Here is a 20,857-nt window from a genome sequence, read left to right on the forward strand (position 1 = left end):
GCACAAGGAGCCAGAGTGCCATTTTTGGCACTGTGGCACAATTTGTAAAGTGCGGAGGGAAAAAAATGCTAAGTTCAAGGTGCCCAAAGTAAATTCAAGAAGTAGGCAGAAGGTAAAGCTTGCACTGTGTGAGCAAACATTTTTTTTTATATTGCTGGCTGTGTATGTTCACAGCCTCATGAAAATAAATGGAACACATATTGCAAGCTTTTTTATCATTGTTTGCAGGCTCCTGTTTCTACATCTGCACTGCACTTATTTAACAAAATGAACATGTTGCATACCTCCAGTTATATAACGCAGCATGGTTTTTCACATTGAACTTGCAGTTGGGGCAGAACCGGCGCTTAGGCGGTAGTGGTTCCCTCTGGTCTGGCTCTTCTTCGGGCTCGGCACAGCAAGGGCCAAGCTCAGCAACAGCTGTTCAGCAGCAGCAGCAAGCGGAGAAGCAGCCAGCAAGTGCAGAGGCCCGGGACAAGGAGGCCAGAAGTGGACCAACTGCAGCATCCACCTCTGCCTCGGAGAGGCCAGTTCCTAGGTCCCGCAGGACCCTTGAGAGCTCCGCATCCAGGGTATTACATGTGTGTCCTCTTTATGTAATGTGGACACTGTACATAATTGAGCACTGTAACTTTATACTTTTTTTTTGCTGCTGCAAGATTTGCTGTGATGTATGCCACAAAGCTAGCATGGCAACCGAAATGGGAAACTACATACACAAGCTGAAGTAGCGTGCACTGTGGTGAAACACAATTTTATGGGATGAGAGTGGCCAGAAAATTATTTCTGTGCAGTCAGGCTAGCCAATTCACTGAAAAGCCCGAACGTGTGAGGAGACATTCATTCTCCATTTGCTGGAACGAATACAACCTGACTGGGTTGCAAGGCAATGCAGCACTATTGCAAAATTGCAATTTTTTTTCCTTCTGCTCTCTATTCTCCCACAAAATTTTGCCCAGGACTAGACTAGTGCAGTTGGTACTTCTACTTAGAGCTACTGGCCGTGAAGTAAAGCAGATTTGCCACCTTGCAGAGGGTGAGGAACTGCACTTAGTATGGATCACTCCTTGCATTGTCTGCCAGCTAGCACTTTTTATTCACATTTATATGGCAAGCATTCCTGGTGACTGCTCTTCAAACAGTACATGTTGCTGGGCTTGTTGGTTCATACTTGATGAAAAAACAGGAGCACAAACCAAAGACATGGATGAAGTGGGCGGACGGGGCAAGTGCCAACTTCCAACAATTTTTATTTGATTGCAAGTCTTTTTTATATATATACATGTATTTTTTCCCATGCTAATCTGCAGATCGCAGTCATCTCATGGTTGCAGAAATGCATAAAACAAATTCACTTTCATGTACGATTGCAAAATATCAGTGATACGATCTCCTTATTTCTTGATATAAAATGCCCTAACATGTACAGTAGAATCTCGGTGAAACGAATCTCACGGAGTCGCTATAAAATTCGTGTCATCCAAACAAACAATTTATATCCAGAAGCATAGAAATTGCATGCACGCAGATCAGTTTACGGCTGATGGGATTTTTTCATGGCCATGTGGCCACGCTACTCACAGTGCGTTCCGCTCGGTTAGCGATATGGATTTTGGCGATGTGAGGGCCGCTCACTGCTCGCGGTGCGTGCCGCGCGATCAGCAATCGCGATTTCGGCGATGTGAAGGCTGCACATCGCCGCTACTGCTCGCAGCGCGTACAGCGAGATTAGCGATCGCGATTTCGACGATGTGAGGGTCGCGCACCGCCGATCACTGCTCGCGGTGAGTACCGCACGATCAGTGACGTGAGGGCCACTCACTGCTCGCGATGTACCGCGTGATTAGCGATTGCGATATCAGCGATGTAAGGGCCGCTCGCTGCTCGCAGTGTGTACCGCATTATCAGCTATCACGATTTCGGCGATGTGAAGGCTGCGCATCGCCGCTACTGCTCGCAGTGCGTACAGCGCGATTAGCGATCGCGATTTCGACGATGTGAGGGTCGCGCACCGCCGATCACTGCTCGCGGTGCGTACCGCACGATCAGTGATGTGAGGGCCACTCACTGCTCGCGGTGTACCGCGTGATTAGCGATTGCGATATCAGCGATGTAAGGGCCGCTCGCTGCTCGCAGTGTGTACCGCATGATCAGCGATCAAGATTTCGGCGATGTGAAGGCTGCGCATCGCCGCTACTGCTCGCAGTGTGTACAGCGCAATTAGCGATCGCGATTTTGACGATGTGAGGGTCGCGCACTGCCGATCACTGCTCGCGGTGTACCGCGTGACTAGCGATTGCGATATCAGCGATGTAAGGGCCACTCGCTGCTCGCAGTGTGTACCGCATGATCAGCGATCACGATTTCGGCGATGTGAAGGCTGCGCATCGCCGCTACTGCTCGCAGTGCGTACAGCGCAATTAGCGATCACGATTTCGACGATGTGAGGGTCGCGCACTGCCGATCACTGCTCGCGGTGTACCGTGTGACTAGCGATTGCGATATCAGCGATGTAAGGGCCGCTCGCTGCTCGCAGTGTGTACCGCATGATCAGCAATCACGATTTCGGCAATGTGAAGGCTGCGCATCGCCGCTACTGCTCGCAGTGCGTACAGCGCGATCAGCGATCGCGATTTCGACGATGTGAGGGTCGCGCACTGCCGATCACTGCTCGCGGTGTACTGCGTGACTAGCGATTGCGATATCAGCGATGTAAGGGCCACTCGCTGATCGCCGTGTGTACCGCATGATCAGCGATCACGATTTCGGCAATGTGAAGGCTGCGCATCGCCGCTACGCTCGCAGTGCGTACAGCGCGATCAGCGATCGCGATTTTGGCGATGTGAGGGTCGCGCACCGCCGATCACTGATCGTGCGGTACCACTGCTCGCGGTGCGTACCGCACGATCAGTGATGTGAGGGCCACTCACTGCTCGCGGTGTACCGCGTGATTAGCGATTGCGATATCAGCGATGTAAGGGCCGCTCGCTGCTCGCAGTGTGTACCGCATGATCAGCGATCACGATTTCGGCAATGTGAAGGCTGCGCATCGCCGCTACTGCTCGCAGTGCGTACAGCACGATTAGCGATCGCGATTTCGACGATGTCAGGGTCGCGCACCGCCGATCACTGCTCGCGGTTTACCGCGTGATTAGCGATTGCGATATCAGCGATGTAAGGGCCGCTCGCTGCTCGCAGTGTGTACCGCATGATCAGCGATCACGATTTCGGCGATGTGAAGTCTGCGCATTGCTGCTCACTGCTCGCGGTGTGTACCGTGCAATCGGCGATCAGTGACTCAGTCCTTGATAAAAAACCTCAAGGCCAGTGGGCAAGTCAACAAACCACAGGAATCTGGGAAGCTTTTCAAAGCCAGATGCACAGGGTAAGGTAGACAGGAGCATTAACTCTGCTGATAAGAGGAAATCGATTTTGCTACACTAGAGGAAGCTTAGCGGGGTATCTGATAAGTGGCACCTGGGTTTGGTTTTGGTGCTGTTTGGACATTCCTGCTGCACTGCGCTCCGGTGGCACTGATTTCTGAGGTGCCAGATGCTTTCTGTCCCCTATTCAAGCATGTGTCATGGTTTTCGTCTGCTTCGTAGCATGTCGCCTGCATCTGCTGTGCTGCTGGTTGCCAAGGCACTTCGTTTTGCATCAGTGTCTACACGCAGTCCATCGGTGTGGTTATTTCTGCAAAGAGTGTAGTGAAAGGGGAAAGTGTGCACAGGGCAAGCGAAAAGGAACGTAAGGAGAGAGTACAGTGCAACGCTGAGTGCTGAACGTGCGCTAGGAGCTTTCGTTTAGCAAAATTGCACTGCCGAATCCATTGCGATGTGCCAGATTTGGCACTGCTACCTACCTTACTCCGTGGCTTGAGGTAATTTTTTCGAATATATAGCTCTTAGGCACGTGTGAATAGTAAATTGTCAGTTCGAAGCGAACACAAAGTTAATAGTTATTTGGTTCAAATAGTTTAGAAATGAAGTGAATAGTTTGCTACCGGAAATGTAGTAAAAAAAAAAGCATTTCACTAGCACTGAATACATACGCTGAACGACGGAGTTTGCAGAATTCACTAAGGCAGCTAAAATAAAAAATGAAACAGGATAACAATGGCTGTGGTTTAGCTCTGGTTAAACCTGGAGTGACGCAATAGCTACAGCTGGCCGAATGGAACTCTGTCAGTCGAATTGCAAAGTCAGCCTTTCGCCGCTCCGTTTCGCTTGGGCGTTCTTTCTACATCCTCGTCCCTAACGTGATTCACTCTCTCCCCCTCTCCACTCCCACCCCCCACTCGGTTTCACCGGCGCACCGCGCCTCCAGCAGCTGCTCCGCTCCATGTGACTGTGTGACAGCACCGCCACCGCCACGCTGAAGGCTCGAAATGCTAGCGTAATGTAGCTGTCGCTACAAAATATATACTTTCAAGTTTGCGTTAGGCAATGTTCTGCAGAAAGCCAAAGTGCTCTAAGCATCATAGCCTCAAGCCCTTACCTTGCAATTCTTTACAAGTGCTGATTCTAGGCTTCATTTTTAGAGCAGCTAAGTAAGGCGTGACGGTTTTCGACACGCCAAATTGTTGGTTTGCGTGTTCTTTGTTTCAGACGTTGCGTATTGCCCCAGGACACATGATACACGCTGCGCCATTCATATAAGTAGTAGTAGTAGTAGTAAGTGTTTATTAAAAATAATAATAAAAATCGAAGTTAAAAGATTTTCTCTAACCCCGGCATCTGCCATCACTGTGGCGGCGGCACCTGAGCTGGGGCAGCGGAAATAAAGGATAGCAGGCAGTATGAAGAAGTGAAATGAAAGAGGTGAGGGGACAGCAAGGAAGGACATAGGGAGTGGTCATATATGCACTATTTACAAAGGGTAACAATGAGGTTGTCCAGGTTGTGCACGTGTACAGTCAAGAAGGAAAAAATAAAAATAAAAACGTGCACAACACTTTGCACACAACAGCTAGGGTGGGGTGCCCAGCTGTTAATCGTCCTAGGTAGTGCACGCGGAACGTTCGGTCACTGCGCGTCACTACCTGGCGCAAAACAGACTGGACGTCAAGCCCGTCTGTTCGAGAAATGCACAGAGGCTCACCATGGTTCGCTCACGGGTGTGCGCTCTGCCATGCAACCACAATAGCGTCTTGAGGGAGTCTGGGAGTATGCCCAGCGCCCTTTAGGCCGCAAGCATATCACGACGAGCGTCAGCGAACGCGGCACAGCGAAGGAGCAGGTGCTCCAGTGGATGCACAACGCATCCTTTCTGCGCTAGGCACTCTATGCTTGCGCGAATGTCGCACACTAGTGGAGTACCACGGCCGCAGGCGGGTGAGGGCGGTGCAGGAGTCGCATAGCAGAGCACTCCTGGGTGGCGGAGGGGCGATGGAGAGCAGCAGGTCCAATCCCAGCTGGATCCCCATCAGCTCCGCCATGGTGGAGGAGCCCAGGAAGGTGGCGTGTGTCTGGCTGTGCAGACGTAGGGCGGGTATGGTAGCCGCCGCTGCGAGGGAGTGCCTGTCGCGGACCACTGAGCCATCGGTGTACACGAGGAGATGGTCCTGAAGCTCCTCGTGTATGACGGCTCTGGTCAGCTGCTGCACAGCGCACAGGGGTGTGCTCCGCTTTCCCGCGATGCCGACGATCTCTCGCTGTATCTCCGAGGCAGCAGGCCAGGGCAGGCAGGGGCCGTAGGGGGGGGGGGGGGCTTCTGTTAGGCGCTCGTATTCCTGCAGTTCGCACCCATTCGTGAGCGTGGGTGCGTGCGCATCAGCTGCAGTAGCGAGTCGCCATCCGGTGCGCGATGTAGCCGGTCTATGTGATGCAGCGCCCTGCGCGCTGCTTGGAGCTGTAGCGGCCACGCTCCTGCCTCGGCCAGTGTTGCGGTGCACTGGGGATTTTTCGGCAGGCCGAGGCACACGCGCAGGGACTTGCGGTGCTGGAGCTCCAGTTTTCTCCAGCACGGTTTGCGCACCGAGACGAGCGGCAACGCGTAGAGTGCTGCCCCCAATCCTGTGACGTTGTACAGTCGCAGCGCGGCTTGCTGAGGATGCCCTGGCCTCGAGCGGTGAGCTTGTGCACGGCGGCGGTGATCTTCTTTCATATAAATGCAGTAAATAATTTTTTATTGCATTATTTATACTGACCGATTTAAGTTTCGGTTTCTGAGTGCCAGGGTGCGCTGCGACGTCGCGATCAGGGAAGAGCAGCAACCCTAGTCACATGGGCCCCAAAAGTTATGATGCTCATGTTGCTGCGTCATCTGCTCTCGTACAGGTGCTGTGCATAGCAGTGCCTTTCGAAATCATGTGCCGACAAACTTGGTCGGTATTGCAATATGCTGAGAAAAGCCAAGCGAGCGCGGAACAACACTGAGTCCTGAAACCAAGCACCTCACTTCGGCCGATCTTAATCGCCATACTGCGTATGCCAACGCGGTTTCAGCATTTTATTTTGCTTTGCCATGCCGACGCCAATGCTCAGTGGATGTGTGTTGGTGGCCCGTAGCTGACACTGGTCACATTACAGCGACACGATGCCTCACTTTTCCTACCGACCAATACCCATCTCTGTCTTCACTTCGCACCGCCGTGCTGCGAGACCGCATGCTCAGGGTCCCGTGGCTGCTGATTACAATATCTGGTGCTAGTTTAGCAAACAGTCCATGTATTCGCTATATGAATGCCTCCAGACATTTGTACAGGGTTTAGAATTAACCGCACGGGTACGTAGCTCCTCCAGGAATGCGCCCATGACGACGACTGCATCTCGGCACTACTTTTGTTTACATACGTTAGTTTGGCATGAATTGCAAGCTGCGTTCCACTTAGGTTAAGCAAGCTCATCTCTTTTGCGCCGGCTGCGGGTTTGCTTGTTTGCGCAGTGCGATAATTTTGTAAGAATCGCCGAAGAATGCGAACGCCAGCCTGGGGAATGCTTCTAGCCAGGTTGTTGACAATGCGTAGGACCGGCGTTTCTGACTCATTGTAACTGCTTTTTTGCTTTTTCCGGTGTGTCCAGTACTTCAATTTAAATAGGTTTATCTAGAGGTATGTTCAGCACCCATTTGAGATAAACAAAATGGCTTAATTTGTTGCCCTCAAGCGACGCCGACGACCGTAGCTGCCGCTGCGGTCGCCTGCAGCATTGATCAACAGGCTGGGTCACACCGCCTAGCAGTGCCTCTTCCCGCTTGATGTATTTGTGTCCTAAGATGTAAACAATCCTCGATTTTAGGTCACTGTTGCCAAAACTACGCCCGATGATCATATGTATCCGCTAAAACTTTTGAACTCGCTCTCCACAATCACTGACATTACACATGCGAACCCAGAGGACTCGCTAGGCCTCTCCATATTGCAGGTGAGCCGAAGGGTGAACATACGAAATGTAGTCGCTCGTTTTGCGATCGTCTCATTGACGTAAAGGTTTCGCTCATCTGCTGATATAAGATGCCGGCTGGTGCGTCAGCAACGGAATATCTGCCGATCAGCACACTGACGGCTGAGTCGCCGAAGCAGCACCTCGCCGATGTCACGCGTCGCTGTTCATAGTACGTCACATTACTGTGTTGTATTGTCACTGCTATTCACTGATATTGTTCCCAGGGCTCTACGTCACTACCTATAGCACTAGCGATGGGCCTCCATTGTGAGAAAGAGCACTTAGGGACTCTTTGGAGCTCTATTAAAATACATTTTAAGCGCTTGTTGCATACAATACTTCACCTGAGTGACCTTACATACAGAAGAAGCCCATAACAAGCTTACTATGGCCTAAAAATTTGTTGTCCCAACCCCTCTAAATATAAAAATTGCTCACCTATTCTGCATGCATCCCAGAGTTCAGTGTGCAACCGTGGCTGAAATTTCAGACACGTTGTATCTGATGCTGCTATCTCTCCGACCTCATTTGTGCAGCATACTATCAAGTGATTGGACTGCGCACGCGTGATCACGCATTAGTACCACTGCCGCAGAAATGTATGGCCCGAGTCGTCCATTGCGTGAATGTCTAAAGATATCAGCAAAGGCACCGTGTACGTGCCGGAAGTGGAACACGGCACGCCCTTGTATACCAGTCAGAGGACGCGGTACCCACAATTTCTAAGGTGTGTTGCACTGCTATGAATGAAGGTGCGTAGTCGGCATGGGCAAGCACAGGGTGCGAGCAGATGCAAGCACATCCTCTTGCACAGCCAGATGTGCCATTGCGCAAAGGTGCAGGGTGCACCTATCCTTGGAGAGAGCGTAGGTTTAAGATATTCTTATGAGGCAGGTAATTTCGTTTTAATACGTGAATAGGGAGTGGAGAAACGCAGAGGAGGCGTACTGCTACGCCAGGATCGTGAGCGCAAGAAATTAGCAGTGCTGTTCGAAGTGAAGAGTGCACCTACCGTATTTACTCGAATTTAGGCCGACTCCGATTCTAAGCCGGCCCCTCCAAAGTCCGAAGCCAGAAAAAAAAAAAAAAAAACTTACCTTGAATTAAGGCCGAATGAAAAAAACTTTCACCGGCAGAAAACCTAGTATTTTTATTGCGTAAGCGCATACTTCATAGGCACGTACATAAAAGTTTATTCGTCATCGTCGTCGCCATCATCATCCGGAACATCGCTGTCCTCTTTGTTGCCGAGTTCATCCCAGAGGGCATCATCCTCACTTCCGTCCATCGCATTTGAAATACAACACTTTTTGGAAGCTCTAATGATTGTTTCATCTGGAATTTCATTCGACGCCGCGGCGATCCAGTTTGCCAGCTGGCCAAGCGAAGCACGCTTGATGCGCCCGGTTGGGGTGAGCTGATGTTCTTCCGACGTAAGCCAGTCGGTATAGTGCTTGCGGAGCCTATCTTTAAAGGGCTTATTAATGGCGACGTCAAGCGGTTGGAGTTGGCTAGTCATGCCACCAGGGATTATGGCGATGTCTGTCCAAGCACAAGAAAGCGTGGTCTTCACGCTGTCAGTCAGATGGCCGTGGTAGGAATCGAGGACTGCTTGCACAACGCGGCCCCTGGACGGCGTTCCCAAACCGTTTTCACCCAGTCCTCCATCAAGCCGCTGGACATCCAACCTTTGTCGTGAACGCGCACAACAACATTTCTGGGAAACTTTTCGCCCGCTGTTAGAGTCTTGTGCTTAAGTATTATGTATGGGGGGAGTTTTCGTCCATCGGCGGTGCAGCACAACATTACTGTCGTTTGCTGCTTTTCGTAACCCGCCGTCCTAAGTTTGACTTCCTTCGCACCCTTTTTGTTCACGGTGCGTGCCATTGGCATGTCGAAGAACACCGGGGTCTGGTCGGCGTTTGCCCCAATTGTTAGCCCTTTTCCCGCCGTTTGTCCATCACGTAGCACTGAAACTTGACAAGCTTCTCCTCGAAGTCAGTGGGCAGCTTCTGACACACGGAGGTCCGTCGTCTCAGGCTGAACCCGAACCGTTTCATAAAACGCGTTGCCCAGACCCTGTTTGCTTTAAAATTGGCTCGTGCGACACCCTTCACGTTGGCAACTTTCCTGGCTTTCGCCTGGATAATCTCTGTCGTCACGGGCATTCCCGCTTCCCTTTGTTCCGTGATAAAATCGGCGACAACTTCTTCCACCTCATGGTGTCTGCCCGTTTTTGTTTCAGTGAACGCCAAGTGGGTTGCTGCACAGCTGAACAGTTCAATCCGTTGTTTGTGCCATTGTCGTACATTCTTTTTTTGCACGCCGAACTCGCACTGCGCTTGGAGGTTCGAAGTTTTCTCCACGTGCAAAGCGACCTTTCACTTAAAGGCCGCACTGTAGTGACACCGCTTGGTTGGTGCCATCGCTTCTCAAGCACAGCTGGTGCAGGCGTTTCGCAAGCATGTGTTTAAGGCGCGACACTTCCAAAACTCAGCTAACATGACTGCACTGAACGATCGCTTTCAGAAAACTGCCAACTCCGTGCCCGCGCCACGCGGGAGGAAGGAAGAGAGAAGGGGTATCAAAGTGCATGGCAATCGCCGGCGCCGTAATCACGTGACATAATCCACCCTTGCCTGGCTGAATTCCCTATGCGTATAAGAAAAGTACAGCCATCTACTCTCTCCTCTGCCATCTCCTCTCCTGAATCGCTTGTATTTTTCTTTGCTTTTTGCTGGCGAAAGCAAGTCGACGGCGGCGCCCCTCGAAAGCCCCCGTTGAAGCTTTCAGGCCGGGCGCGCGATGGCGGCGGTGCTCTTCCGAAGTATGGCGGTACTTTTCCGAAGGTACAGGGACTTTATTGCTGGCGTCAAAGCTCGCCGGCTCGACAACCCTCCTTGCATGAACGTGGGACTGCGAGATTTCGGAACAATGGACAGTACAAAGCAGACGACGTGGTTCACCTGTGCAACCGTGGGAACCACTCATCCGCAGCTGAGCCTGAGCGACCACGTCACCGTGCAACTACCGTAGAATGTCGCGAAAATGAGCCTCGGGCGTGCATGAAGAACCGCCTGCATGGCGAGCCGTCATGCCGCTAGCGCAACCTGGCCTTTAGTGTTCAAACCATGGTACTTGAATCTAAGCCGACCCCCCCCCCCCACTTTCACACAATGTTTTCTTGAAAAAACATCGTCCTAGATTCAAGTAAATACGGTATGTCAAAACGCCTTGCAGTGCCGGCTTTCTCATCGCAGTATCTAAAGTAACTGGCATTTCACCTCGCATCTAATTTCAGCCATAAAAAGGTGTAAACAATGCGGTATGACTGGCTTCGAACTTGGTGTCCAATGACATAGCAAATACGAAAGGCATTGCTGACGGTGCACTTTTCTCAGGCATGTTGGTAGTTCTTCATTCTTATCTTTTCCACCCTTTTCATATTTCGGGCCTTCCTTGTGACCGGCACAGCACAGTTGCCGCCGCGGTGTGTTCGCTTTCGCATCTGGGCTTCGTCCTGTCACGTGTGCTCCTGGTCGGCATACCTCGGCAAAATCACAAGTGCTAACTCATGCTCACTCGCATAGGTATGGTCAGCCTATGGGCTCGCTCAAACTCGCACTCACAGAGGTTCGGGCTCACGTGAACTCATAAACTCATTTAGGCTCATAACTCACTTGGGTTCACACACTCACCACTTATCCGGGGTCAACCACCATAGCGGCTCATGGCTCACTCAGACTCACTATTCATCTAGGCTCACTCACTCATTTCAAATCGCGACTCATTCGGACTCACTCATTTCAACTCCCGACTTATCTGGACTCACTCATTTCAACTCCAGACTCATCTGGACTCGCTCATTTTGACTCACGACTCATCTGCGCTCACTCATTCGGACTCACTCGCACATTTCAACTCGTGACTCAACCAGGCTTGACTCGGGACTCCTAAAAGCTTACACATCAGACAGCTGAATCGTTTTTACATCGAACAGCCCAAGTTACACACCTAAAATGCCAAAAAAGGTGTTAAAAACACGGTGATGCAATGAGCTCTTAATTGCAGCTAGCCTGTAGCCAGGCCTGGCTTCCTGTAGCTTCCGTTCGCGGGACGATCTAAGGCCGCTGCATGTGTTCTGCAACCAATTAAAAAACAGCAAAAGAAGATCTAGATACAGCAAGCCACAGTTAATATCCAACGAGACCAAGCCCAGCAACTAATCAACTTAACTTTTCTCGCCATGTAGTAATGCTCTAGAGCGCAGTGGCCACAAAAATTACATTCATGACCTCGGATCATGATCTGAAGTGAGCCTGAGTTAGCCCGAGTGAGTTGAATTATGAGCGAGTTCGCCGACCTATGCTCGGCGGAGTGCCGAACTGTGCAGCTGTTGAAAACTAAGTTTGTGGTGGCAGCCATCGTGCCGTGTGCATGGCATGTGCCGACATCCAGAGTGGTCTAATTGCACTTAAATGTCAAGAGCGTTCAAAAGACCATCGAATGCATCTTCCATCAGCTTATTTTTAGTTGAAAATATTCGAGGTTTTTATTGATGCTTGCTTCGAAACCTTATTCGAATATTGCTGCACTATTTGCTTCGATATTCGAAACGTTCAAATATTTGCATTTTTAACATTTGCGTTTTTAACAATGTGCCATCTTCTCCCAAATGTGCCAGCACCCGCACCAGTAACCTGCACAGACCAGTGGTCATCTCCAGCTTGTTCTTCACTTGGCATGCAGCTCACGTTGTAGAGTACAAAGTTATGTATGTATTTAACAAGACATGCAAATCAGCACATGTATGTGGGCTAGTAATGTATTGAGGCCTGTGCTGCAGTACATTGGGTGTAAAACATCAGTTCTGGCAGTGCTCTCGCAGCAGCTCTTCTTACCTGGAGAGCCGAAAACCAGAAGTGACTCTCAGTTCTCCTGGGAGCATGGGATGCTCAGGGGGTGCTGACTTTTTTTTGTGAGTGCAACTTTTATGCACTCATTCGTGGTTTGAGCGCTGTCGCCATCGGTGTAACAGAGCATGAGGGGAGCACGTGCGTGTTCTCCTTGAGGCTGGCCATGCGCAGCGAATGAAAGTACTGCCGCTGGCTCGTAGACGGTGCCAGAGTGGTGTGCGCTGTCGTCCATTACCACTGCATGTGTGGAGGTAGGGTGGATAGGGGAAGGGAGGTCTGTCTGCAGCGGCATGCGCACCCATGCGCTGCCTCCACGCAGTTGCGCCACGCTGCGCTTTGTTGGCAGGCAGTGCTTTGAAATGGCCTTCCCGCAATAGATTGTCCGGGTTGGCCACGCCACTCACAGTGTTGTCTTCCTGGTATAAACCATCTGCTTATGAACCAGGTATTAGACACTTCGAGCATATCGTGTACCGTGTTATCGTTACTGGAGTAACGGGAGCCCGCCCACTGCCAGTGAGCACGTGCTGATTAGTGCCGATGCTGCAGGCACGCGTGCAGTTGCCGAGTACCTGGTGTCACCTGGCACCGTCAAGGCGATTTGTGCATGCGCATTGACTGCACATGGGCTCCCGGTACTCCGGTACTGGTAACACGGTACATGGTGTGCTAAATGTGTCTATTGGTGAAGCAGGTTGAACATATCTCCATCCATTTCTCCAACCATAAAGCCACCTTCATGACAATCAAAGACTGGAGAGAAGTGTTACTTGAAGAAAGTGTGTGTGTGAAAAATAGAGTGCTTTGTAACTGTACATGCATACATATATCTCAAATTCTTTGCCTCAATATATCACAAAATCAAAACACCTACAGAGCTGTGATCAAATTTCACGCTGGGGAATATCGTAATTGTCCTTACAATTTTTTTTATATTGTACCATTATCTCCTAAGCTAAATGAACACACACTAGTACTTGTAATATTGCAGATAAAATACTCAGATTGATGTGAAGGTACATTGTTTTATTGTGTGCAGCAACATCCTTGCATGCGTTTTCTATCTTGCAATCTAATAATTGGCTATTTTTGTTCATGTGACACTTGAATTGTCAGTTTCCCTCTATATCGCTCAGCTGTTATAGCAATAGCAAAACATTCATAATGACAGCACCTTGTTCTGAATTTAAACTGTGTGCACTAAAGAAGTCAAAAGAGGGCTCAGCCTCTTATGGAATTTTTGGGTGGATTAGAGGTATAAGTTTCATGTTCACTCTATTTGCAGCCAAGAGCTGACTAGCATTTTTTTGCAGTTCTTGTGGACTACTGTAGACAAGTGGAGGGCTATGCACCAGATTGGATCTAGTTTCATGCATGTACATGGCCAACTTTCTGTTACCTTAAAGTATTGATCTTTTCTCTTTTAGCCGCCAGGAGTGTTGGTTCCAACATACTCGCTGCAGAGTCCCCTAACCAACGTGATGGAGGTGAGAACGTTGGCACAACCATTTTATGTGTACTGAAAGTAAGGGGAAAATTGTTCCTTCATGTGTTTTATTTCTTGTACCCAACTAGGTTGTCCTCAATGATTATTCCTGGGAACGAAATTTATCGGATGCAGCGTCACTCTTGGAGGTGTTTGTTCGAGAAAATGTGGTGTCTCCAAATTTGCTAGAAGAGGGTAAGTACAGCCAAACTTCAGTCACTGTGTGCTGAGTGATCTGTGCTTTAAAGCTTATAACGAGAAAAGTAAGAAAATGAAGAGCTGTATTATTCAACCCTTGGTCTTAAGGGTCTTTCTTTAAACCACACTTGACCAGGACATGTAATCTGATTTGGTGAGTTCTAGTCATTATGGACATCTCGGCTAAATGTACACAGCGTGATGTAGTACTTAGCACTTACAGGGTGCAAAGTACAGTCGAATCCCGCTACAATGAAATTCACGGGACGTGCGAAAAATTTTGCTGAAGCCGAAACTTCATTGCCATGGAATAAGACCACAACTCTGCTAGACTGGGCTGTATAGTTCATTAACAATGTTTATTTCCAAAAATCTGCCAGTGTTGGTCTTCAGTCATTTCGAAATCTGTGCCCTTGCACGACTTTTGTGGTGCTCCAGAAATTTAGTCATTAGTCAAAGAAAAATTTAGTCGTAAGGAAACATCAGTCGGACAATGCATATGTTTGCGTGAAAAACGCATCCGCTACACTAGGTATCAAAACTAGGGGTGTGCGAATATTGAAATTTTTGAATACGAATCGAATACGAATATGAAGAAAAAATGGCTTCGAATATCGAATCGAATATCTGTTCAGTACAAAAAAAAAATTGAGAAAAGGATGAGCAAGCAAACATTGCCCTTATTTTTTTATTATTTTTTTTTTTTCAAAATAGTGTTTGGTCTTTGGAACTAAATAAGCAAAACTAGACTGCCTCAGTACCATATAAAGAAACATAAGGTGCACATAAATGTATACTACTTGATTAGACAGCATAACGCATTCCAACCAGTAATGTGGGCATCCAAAATGAAATCCATAAAATGACAAGACTGGCAACAAAAAAAAATAACATGACGACTATTAAACCTCATTCATTCGGAGTTCAAGGGACTGACAGAAATGCCGGTTCATCCAGAGGCCTCTGTTAATAAAATTGCCCGCGCCCCCCCGAAAAAAAAAATGCTGCCGAAAAGGCTGAAGACGCAGTAAGGTCTTATGAGGTGGCTCCATCGCGCTAACCCCTGTAAGCCCGTGACGAGCCACCTGTTTTGGAGTGCTGGGAGAACAACACAAATGCAAGCAAGGGGCCGGGGAAAACACACTGGCGTCGGAGCGGCGAGGTGGTTTCTAAAAAGTAAAAATAGTAAGCCGCGCAGAGCTGGGATTGGACTATCGGCGGATGTGCAGGCCGACATTTGAAGTTGCCGCAGGGCAGCGTTGAAGCTCAGAAACCGAAACTACTAAGCCAGGCTATTTTTTTGCCCTAGTGACAGAGGCCTTCCGATTGTTGCCACGCCTGCCGTTACGCCCGCTAAAGAGGTGTGCAGGTTACAATGCACCATGCAATTCATGCAATAGGCGAGATTTTAACAGGATCGCTTGCCCTATTGTGACTACTCGACGCGCCCCTTCAGAAAGCTCCCACGGCATTCCGCAAGCAGGCTTTCTCGCATAGCGTAGTTTACAAAACGGGGTGGCAGAGGTCACGCTCGGGGAGTAATGAAGGCGACAGGACGCATTCTTCAGATGTGGGCATTAAATATGTAACATATTACTGAAGGATTAAAAAAAAACGCGATTTCGCGTTGCGAGTGCTCGAAGCGGGCCGTCGGCCATCTTGTTCGCAGCACGGGAGACGGGAGTGGGAAAGCCCACTCGGGGAAATCTCACGAGGTGAAGTCTTGAGGCGTTGGGATGCGGTCAGTCCGTAATAAACGGCGGAGAGAAGGAAGCGGATAGGACCTCTGTATTGTTTGCCTGGAATTTTTAACTCGATTATCGGCCAATTTGCCCAGATGTTGTGGTTTTGCCACGGTCGTATTTATGAAAGTATGCGCAGTATACGATCGCTGTCGAGTATTCGTGAATTTTCGAATATCAAAATATCAGAATATCAAAATACCCCTAATCAAAACGCATAATTTTTTTTTTTTTTTGCACGCATCCTAGGCCCTGCATTTGTCTTGCAAGTCCGTGCTGAGACCGCGCTGCTTCGGGGCATTTCGGCATAGGCGCGCATGCACTCTCATCATTTAAATACGAATCACATGCAAGATCGATGCTTTAGACGACGTGACAGAAATGTGGTTGCATGGATTCTTCAAAGATGTTTTGTGACGTGCACCACAAACATACTGGCGACGTGACTTTCTGCAGAAACTCTACCTAGAACCACAGTGCCTGTATTAGGTCTACTAGAAATGTAAAAAAAGAAAAACACACGATGCTTGCCTGCAGCGCAAAAGCTAGACTAGAATGCACCCACGCCGGCGGCACACTTCCTGCAAAGATGGGCCATACACCGGGTGACGGATTATTGCACCTCACTTGTTCAGTGTCTCTAGACCTAATGTGCCCCCCACTGAAGCCGCAGCAAAAGTGCTATAGACCTGTCCACCGTATATCATAAAATGCCAGACAAACAGATTTATTTGGCACCATGCATACACAATGTCTGGAACATGGGCAAAAAGCCGAAGAAGCGGGGCTTGACAGGGCCTATGTTCCCTCTAAGTATAGGCTACTGAATCTGTACAGGTCTATTAACAAAACGACTTGGCATTGCAACAATTAACACAAGTTATATAGGCAAGCATCAGCAGGTGACATCAAGAAGATGCGGCGGCGCTGGCGTCAACAGTGACTTTTTCTGTGTAGGCAAAAGGCGGGACCGTCCGCATTGAGTGCGCCATGCTTGCATGTTTTTGGGCATAGTTTACGGCGTGCCTATAAATTGAGTTGCGGTTGGTTGAGCCGTAATGCAGAAGAAAGGAAGTGGCATAAGTTTCCACAAGTTCGTTGCAGTCATATAGGCGCGAAAGCGACGGGCGGGGGCCAAGGAGCAGGACATGTTTGGCAACAGTTTGGCTTCGCGGCTACCATTAACGTTTCTGCACTGAAATCTAATCAGTTAGTTCGCGTCTCTTAATCCGCATCGTCGCTCTTCGGTCGCGTGGCGAACAGTGCAAGAATCAAGTAAAGCCTGCAACTCGTTCACACTGTCGTGCTCTCAGCATAAGTTTAGGCGCGATATTCCATGTGCTTGTGATCGTAAGTTGAACAGGGGGGACCAATTTCAGATGCTAATCACCCGGACAACGTCCCTTTGCTTCGCGAAAAAAAAAAAAAAAGACAAAAAACGCTGCTGCCAGTCGCCTTCAGTGCGCAGCATGCCGCTAGGTGTGCAAAGTTTGAAGCAGCACCGAACTCAGGTAGTAGCGCGCACTATGCATAGATTTTTCGCTATTTTCATTTTCGCGACTTTCAACAAGTGTGTCGTTTCAACACAGGTCCAGCGATGCTAGCATCTCGGCAAGGTCACGCAGTGTTAGTTCCGAGATTATTTGAACTTTCCCATTGTAGGTTGATCAGAACCTGGCGAACACATCAAATACCACGCCAAAAGCCACTACAATCAAGCAGAATGCACGCACATTAATGTAAATTCTAAAAAAAACAAGCAAAATAATTTATTTATAGCTTAGCAGAGTGAGCATAAATTTCGTTTCGAGCTTGAGGAAAACATCTATGCATGCGCTTGTGCAGCTCTCGGATCACATTGCTTTATTCAAAGCAGACATAGGACTTAAGTGTTCAGTAGTTTCCACAGTCTCCGGAGTGAAGCGGCGCAGCGAAAACAGGAAGTACAACACAAGGGTCGTCGTGTGAAAAAGCTACTTTGCGTCATGCTAATAGCATTCGGATATGCTGTATCGGCCCAGAAGGTGAGAACTGTAGACAACTAGCTTCTGCCCATAGCTTCTCCCCATAGCTTGCCGTAGCTGCCAACTAGGAGCAGATAAGCACCTGATACAGCGCTCCGCCTACTACCCTATTTACATGATTGCAGAACTACTCTCTTGTGGTTAGAAACAATGTAAATTTGGTAATTCCATTTGGCAAACAGGTAGAAAATTGCAGAACTACTCTCTTGTGGTTAGAAACATGTAGAATTTTGTTTCTAACCACAAGAGAGTAGTTCTGCAATTTTCAACCTGTTTGCCAAATGGAATTACCAAATTTACATGATTGTAAGTTGATCTATTTTTCAAAATTTGAAAATCCAAAGTGGGGGGGGTTGACTTACAATTGAAACCAAAGCATGGCCCCATAAATAAAGGCGAGACAAACAAGATATGAGGCATGCTACAGCATGGTTGCATTTTTTCCGCACGGCTTCGTTGCATCAATCTTGGGGCTGGCTGTTTCTAACCACAAGAGATGCGCACGCTTTGAAATATTCGCATACGCGAGTTGGTTTCGAAGGTAGCGTCGCTTGGTGCAGTGTAGGCACGCTGCATTTTTTCCTACACCCCGCACTGCTGGCGACTGCAGCACCACCTTTGTTTACAAACACAACGCTTGTCTTTAGATAACACTTACAAGCATAGGTCACGATTCAAATTAACGGAGTAATATGAGATAAGGATACAAAACATAACACAGTTTGCCAAAAATGATACATAGAATAACCAGAGTACAGAGCAAACAGCGTACAAGTTTTTCCACATAAAGATATAAATTCTGTAAACTAACAGAGTAGATTAGCATCATCAAGTGAGTTGAGTAATGATGGTAGTCAGTAGCTTAGTAACTGTGTCCCGTAGTTAGTTTGTGTTCTCGGAACATACCATGTTTCATTATGCCTTGTGTGGTAAACGTTAATATTTCTTGTGAGGTTAGATATCTCTTGAATCAAATTGTTGCCCTCTTTTTTTGCTGCCTAGGTATCACTTAAACAGTAAATCATTGCAAATGGAGTTCATGGTGGTTATGTGAAGGCTGCTAAAAAGTGGTTCTGTGTGAGCTAGGCGCAGTGCGTTAGTAATTGCATGAACACCCTTCTTTTGCAATAGTAACAGCTTAGTGATCTTAGTTCTGGTGGCACTACCTAGGTGGTAACAGTTAATATGTGATAAAAATAGTGAATTCTATATTAGCACCTTAATCGGTTGCGGGAAAAGGGAGCGTAATCTTGTTAGTATGCCAACACCTCTCGCAGTGATTTTGGAAATGAATTCGACGTGATTAATCCATGTTAAGTGTTCATCAAATTTAACTTCAAGGCTCTTTCTGCAGGCAACAAGTTCGATTTTCGAAGTACCATTGACGAGGTTACCATTACTTTGGCGTTTGGAAATAACACTGCCTTAGTTTTAGTGCTTTTAATGGTAAATGCATTGAATGTGCTCCATTTATGCAACTTACTTACGACATGATTGCAGCATGGCACCAGCTCGTTAGTATTAGAAGATGTACAAAATAGGCTGGCATCATCAGCATAACTAGTCAGTAATTGTTACTTGTCACAGTCGTCACAATAATTTCACGTACGAACGCGCACATCTAATTTCTGTTATTCCTTCGTCAGCAAAGCGAGCGGAAAAGCTGCAGGCTGCCTCGCACCAACAGCTATGGGTAGCAAGTGTTGAGTCTGAACCCATGAGCCGTTAGCAAGACCGTCGCAGACAATGGATCACATCTTGACGCTCACATGTCTGCTCATTGTATCAGATTCCACAGTGAGTGTCAGCAGCGCTGCTGAAAGGGCAAACAGACTTTGGCAAAGCATGTTTGGATGCACAGAAAAAAAAAACGGCTGCTTACTCACAAAAATTTTGCTGAAGCGCATGTCCATGCTCTGAAAATGGCTCATTTTGGGGAGAAAAAATTGCATTGCCTTGTATGGTTTGCGGATGGGAAATCGTAACTACTTCGTCGCAGCGGGGTTTTACTGTATGCTCTTCTTTATTCCTTACTAAAGCTTCTCTGGTTGGTTTGTGTAGTCTGGAGCAGCCATGTTCATGGGTGAGCATTGGTGTGTTAATATCTGTGTGGATGTCCAAATACAATCGAGCGCACTTGTAACGAACCTACAGTTGCGCGGATTGCGTTTATTGTATTGTGGGTTCCTAGTAGGTGGACTTCTTATATTATAGCCAAGAATACACGGTCAAGCAAAAGGGTAGTTTATGTCTTTAAAAAAATATGTTGGGTGTCTGCTCCAAAAATATGTTGGGTGTCTGCTCCATTACAGTAGACCCTATCACTGCTCTTTCCATGCTCTCCAGAGCGGTAAAGTGCTCCTTGCCAAGATCCATGCTGCCAACAATCTGCTTTGGGGATTCATTGTAACTGACTGCAATTGTAGCATTCGCAGCAGCCAGTGCTAGTGCGGCCCTTTAGCATCGCCTTCATCATATTCTTTGCAGTTGATGAATGCTAGTTCTTCGCATACTCTGGCTTTGTATGTGTACGACGCTGTAGTGTTTCGCATCATCATCCACACGGATGAAGTCATCCTAGAAGACTTCAGGTCGGGCCAGCTGTGCATCAACTCGTTGCCACAAATCCAAGTCCATCTGAAAACGGTGGTGTTAGATTGCGTCCTGCTTCATTCCCGGCTCAATAAATCCTGCCCCACTCATAGCCTGAGTCCCTCATAGTCTTAGTTGCTTTGGAATGTTAAACCCCCATAAACCATTTCTCGTCACATTCGTTGGAAGAGCGTGGTCACCGCAGGCAGAGAAGCCAGCGTGTGGTGCTCCACACGGTTGGCGACCAGGAGCAAGAACTTCCTTTTCTTCTCGCCTTGTAGTGGCCGCATTTAAAAAGCCACTCAGTGAACAGTCGCACATTGTCCCTCAGTTCCATGGAAATACACGCCTACTGGCACACTATTCAAATGAAAATAGGCCCTCGTCATCTAGGCCTTTGTGTTGTGCCTGTACCATATGAGAACGTAGCCCCCAAGGTAGTGCAGCTTGTGAGACTTGCTGATGACAAACAACAGCCATGTTCACTGTCCATGCTCACTCACAGATGGACGAT

General features: G+C 48.3%; 1 protein-coding gene across 6 annotated transcripts in view; it reads left to right on the forward strand.

Annotated features, from left to right (window-relative positions):
* Nucleotides 1-20,857, forward strand: part of LOC144114967 (large proline-rich protein BAG6) — a 136,044-nt gene that overhangs the window by 79,708 nt on the left and 35,479 nt on the right. For 3 of the 6 annotated variants that reach the window (XM_077649041.1, XM_077649043.1, XM_077649044.1), the window contains exons 18-20: nucleotides 330-572; nucleotides 13,729-13,788; nucleotides 13,877-13,982. In XM_077649041.1, the coding sequence (XP_077505167.1) occupies nucleotides 330-572; nucleotides 13,729-13,788; nucleotides 13,877-13,982 (409 nt within the window). Of the gene's footprint in view, nucleotides 1-329; nucleotides 582-13,728; nucleotides 13,789-13,876; nucleotides 13,983-20,857 lie in introns of all 6 variants that reach the window. The other 3 variants (XM_077649039.1, XM_077649042.1, XM_077649040.1) reach the window with 1 other exon arrangement.

Source organism: Amblyomma americanum, chromosome 1, assembly GCF_052857255.1.
Source record: "Amblyomma americanum isolate KBUSLIRL-KWMA chromosome 1, ASM5285725v1, whole genome shotgun sequence".
NCBI classification, from domain to species: domain Eukaryota; kingdom Metazoa; phylum Arthropoda; class Arachnida; order Ixodida; family Ixodidae; genus Amblyomma; species Amblyomma americanum.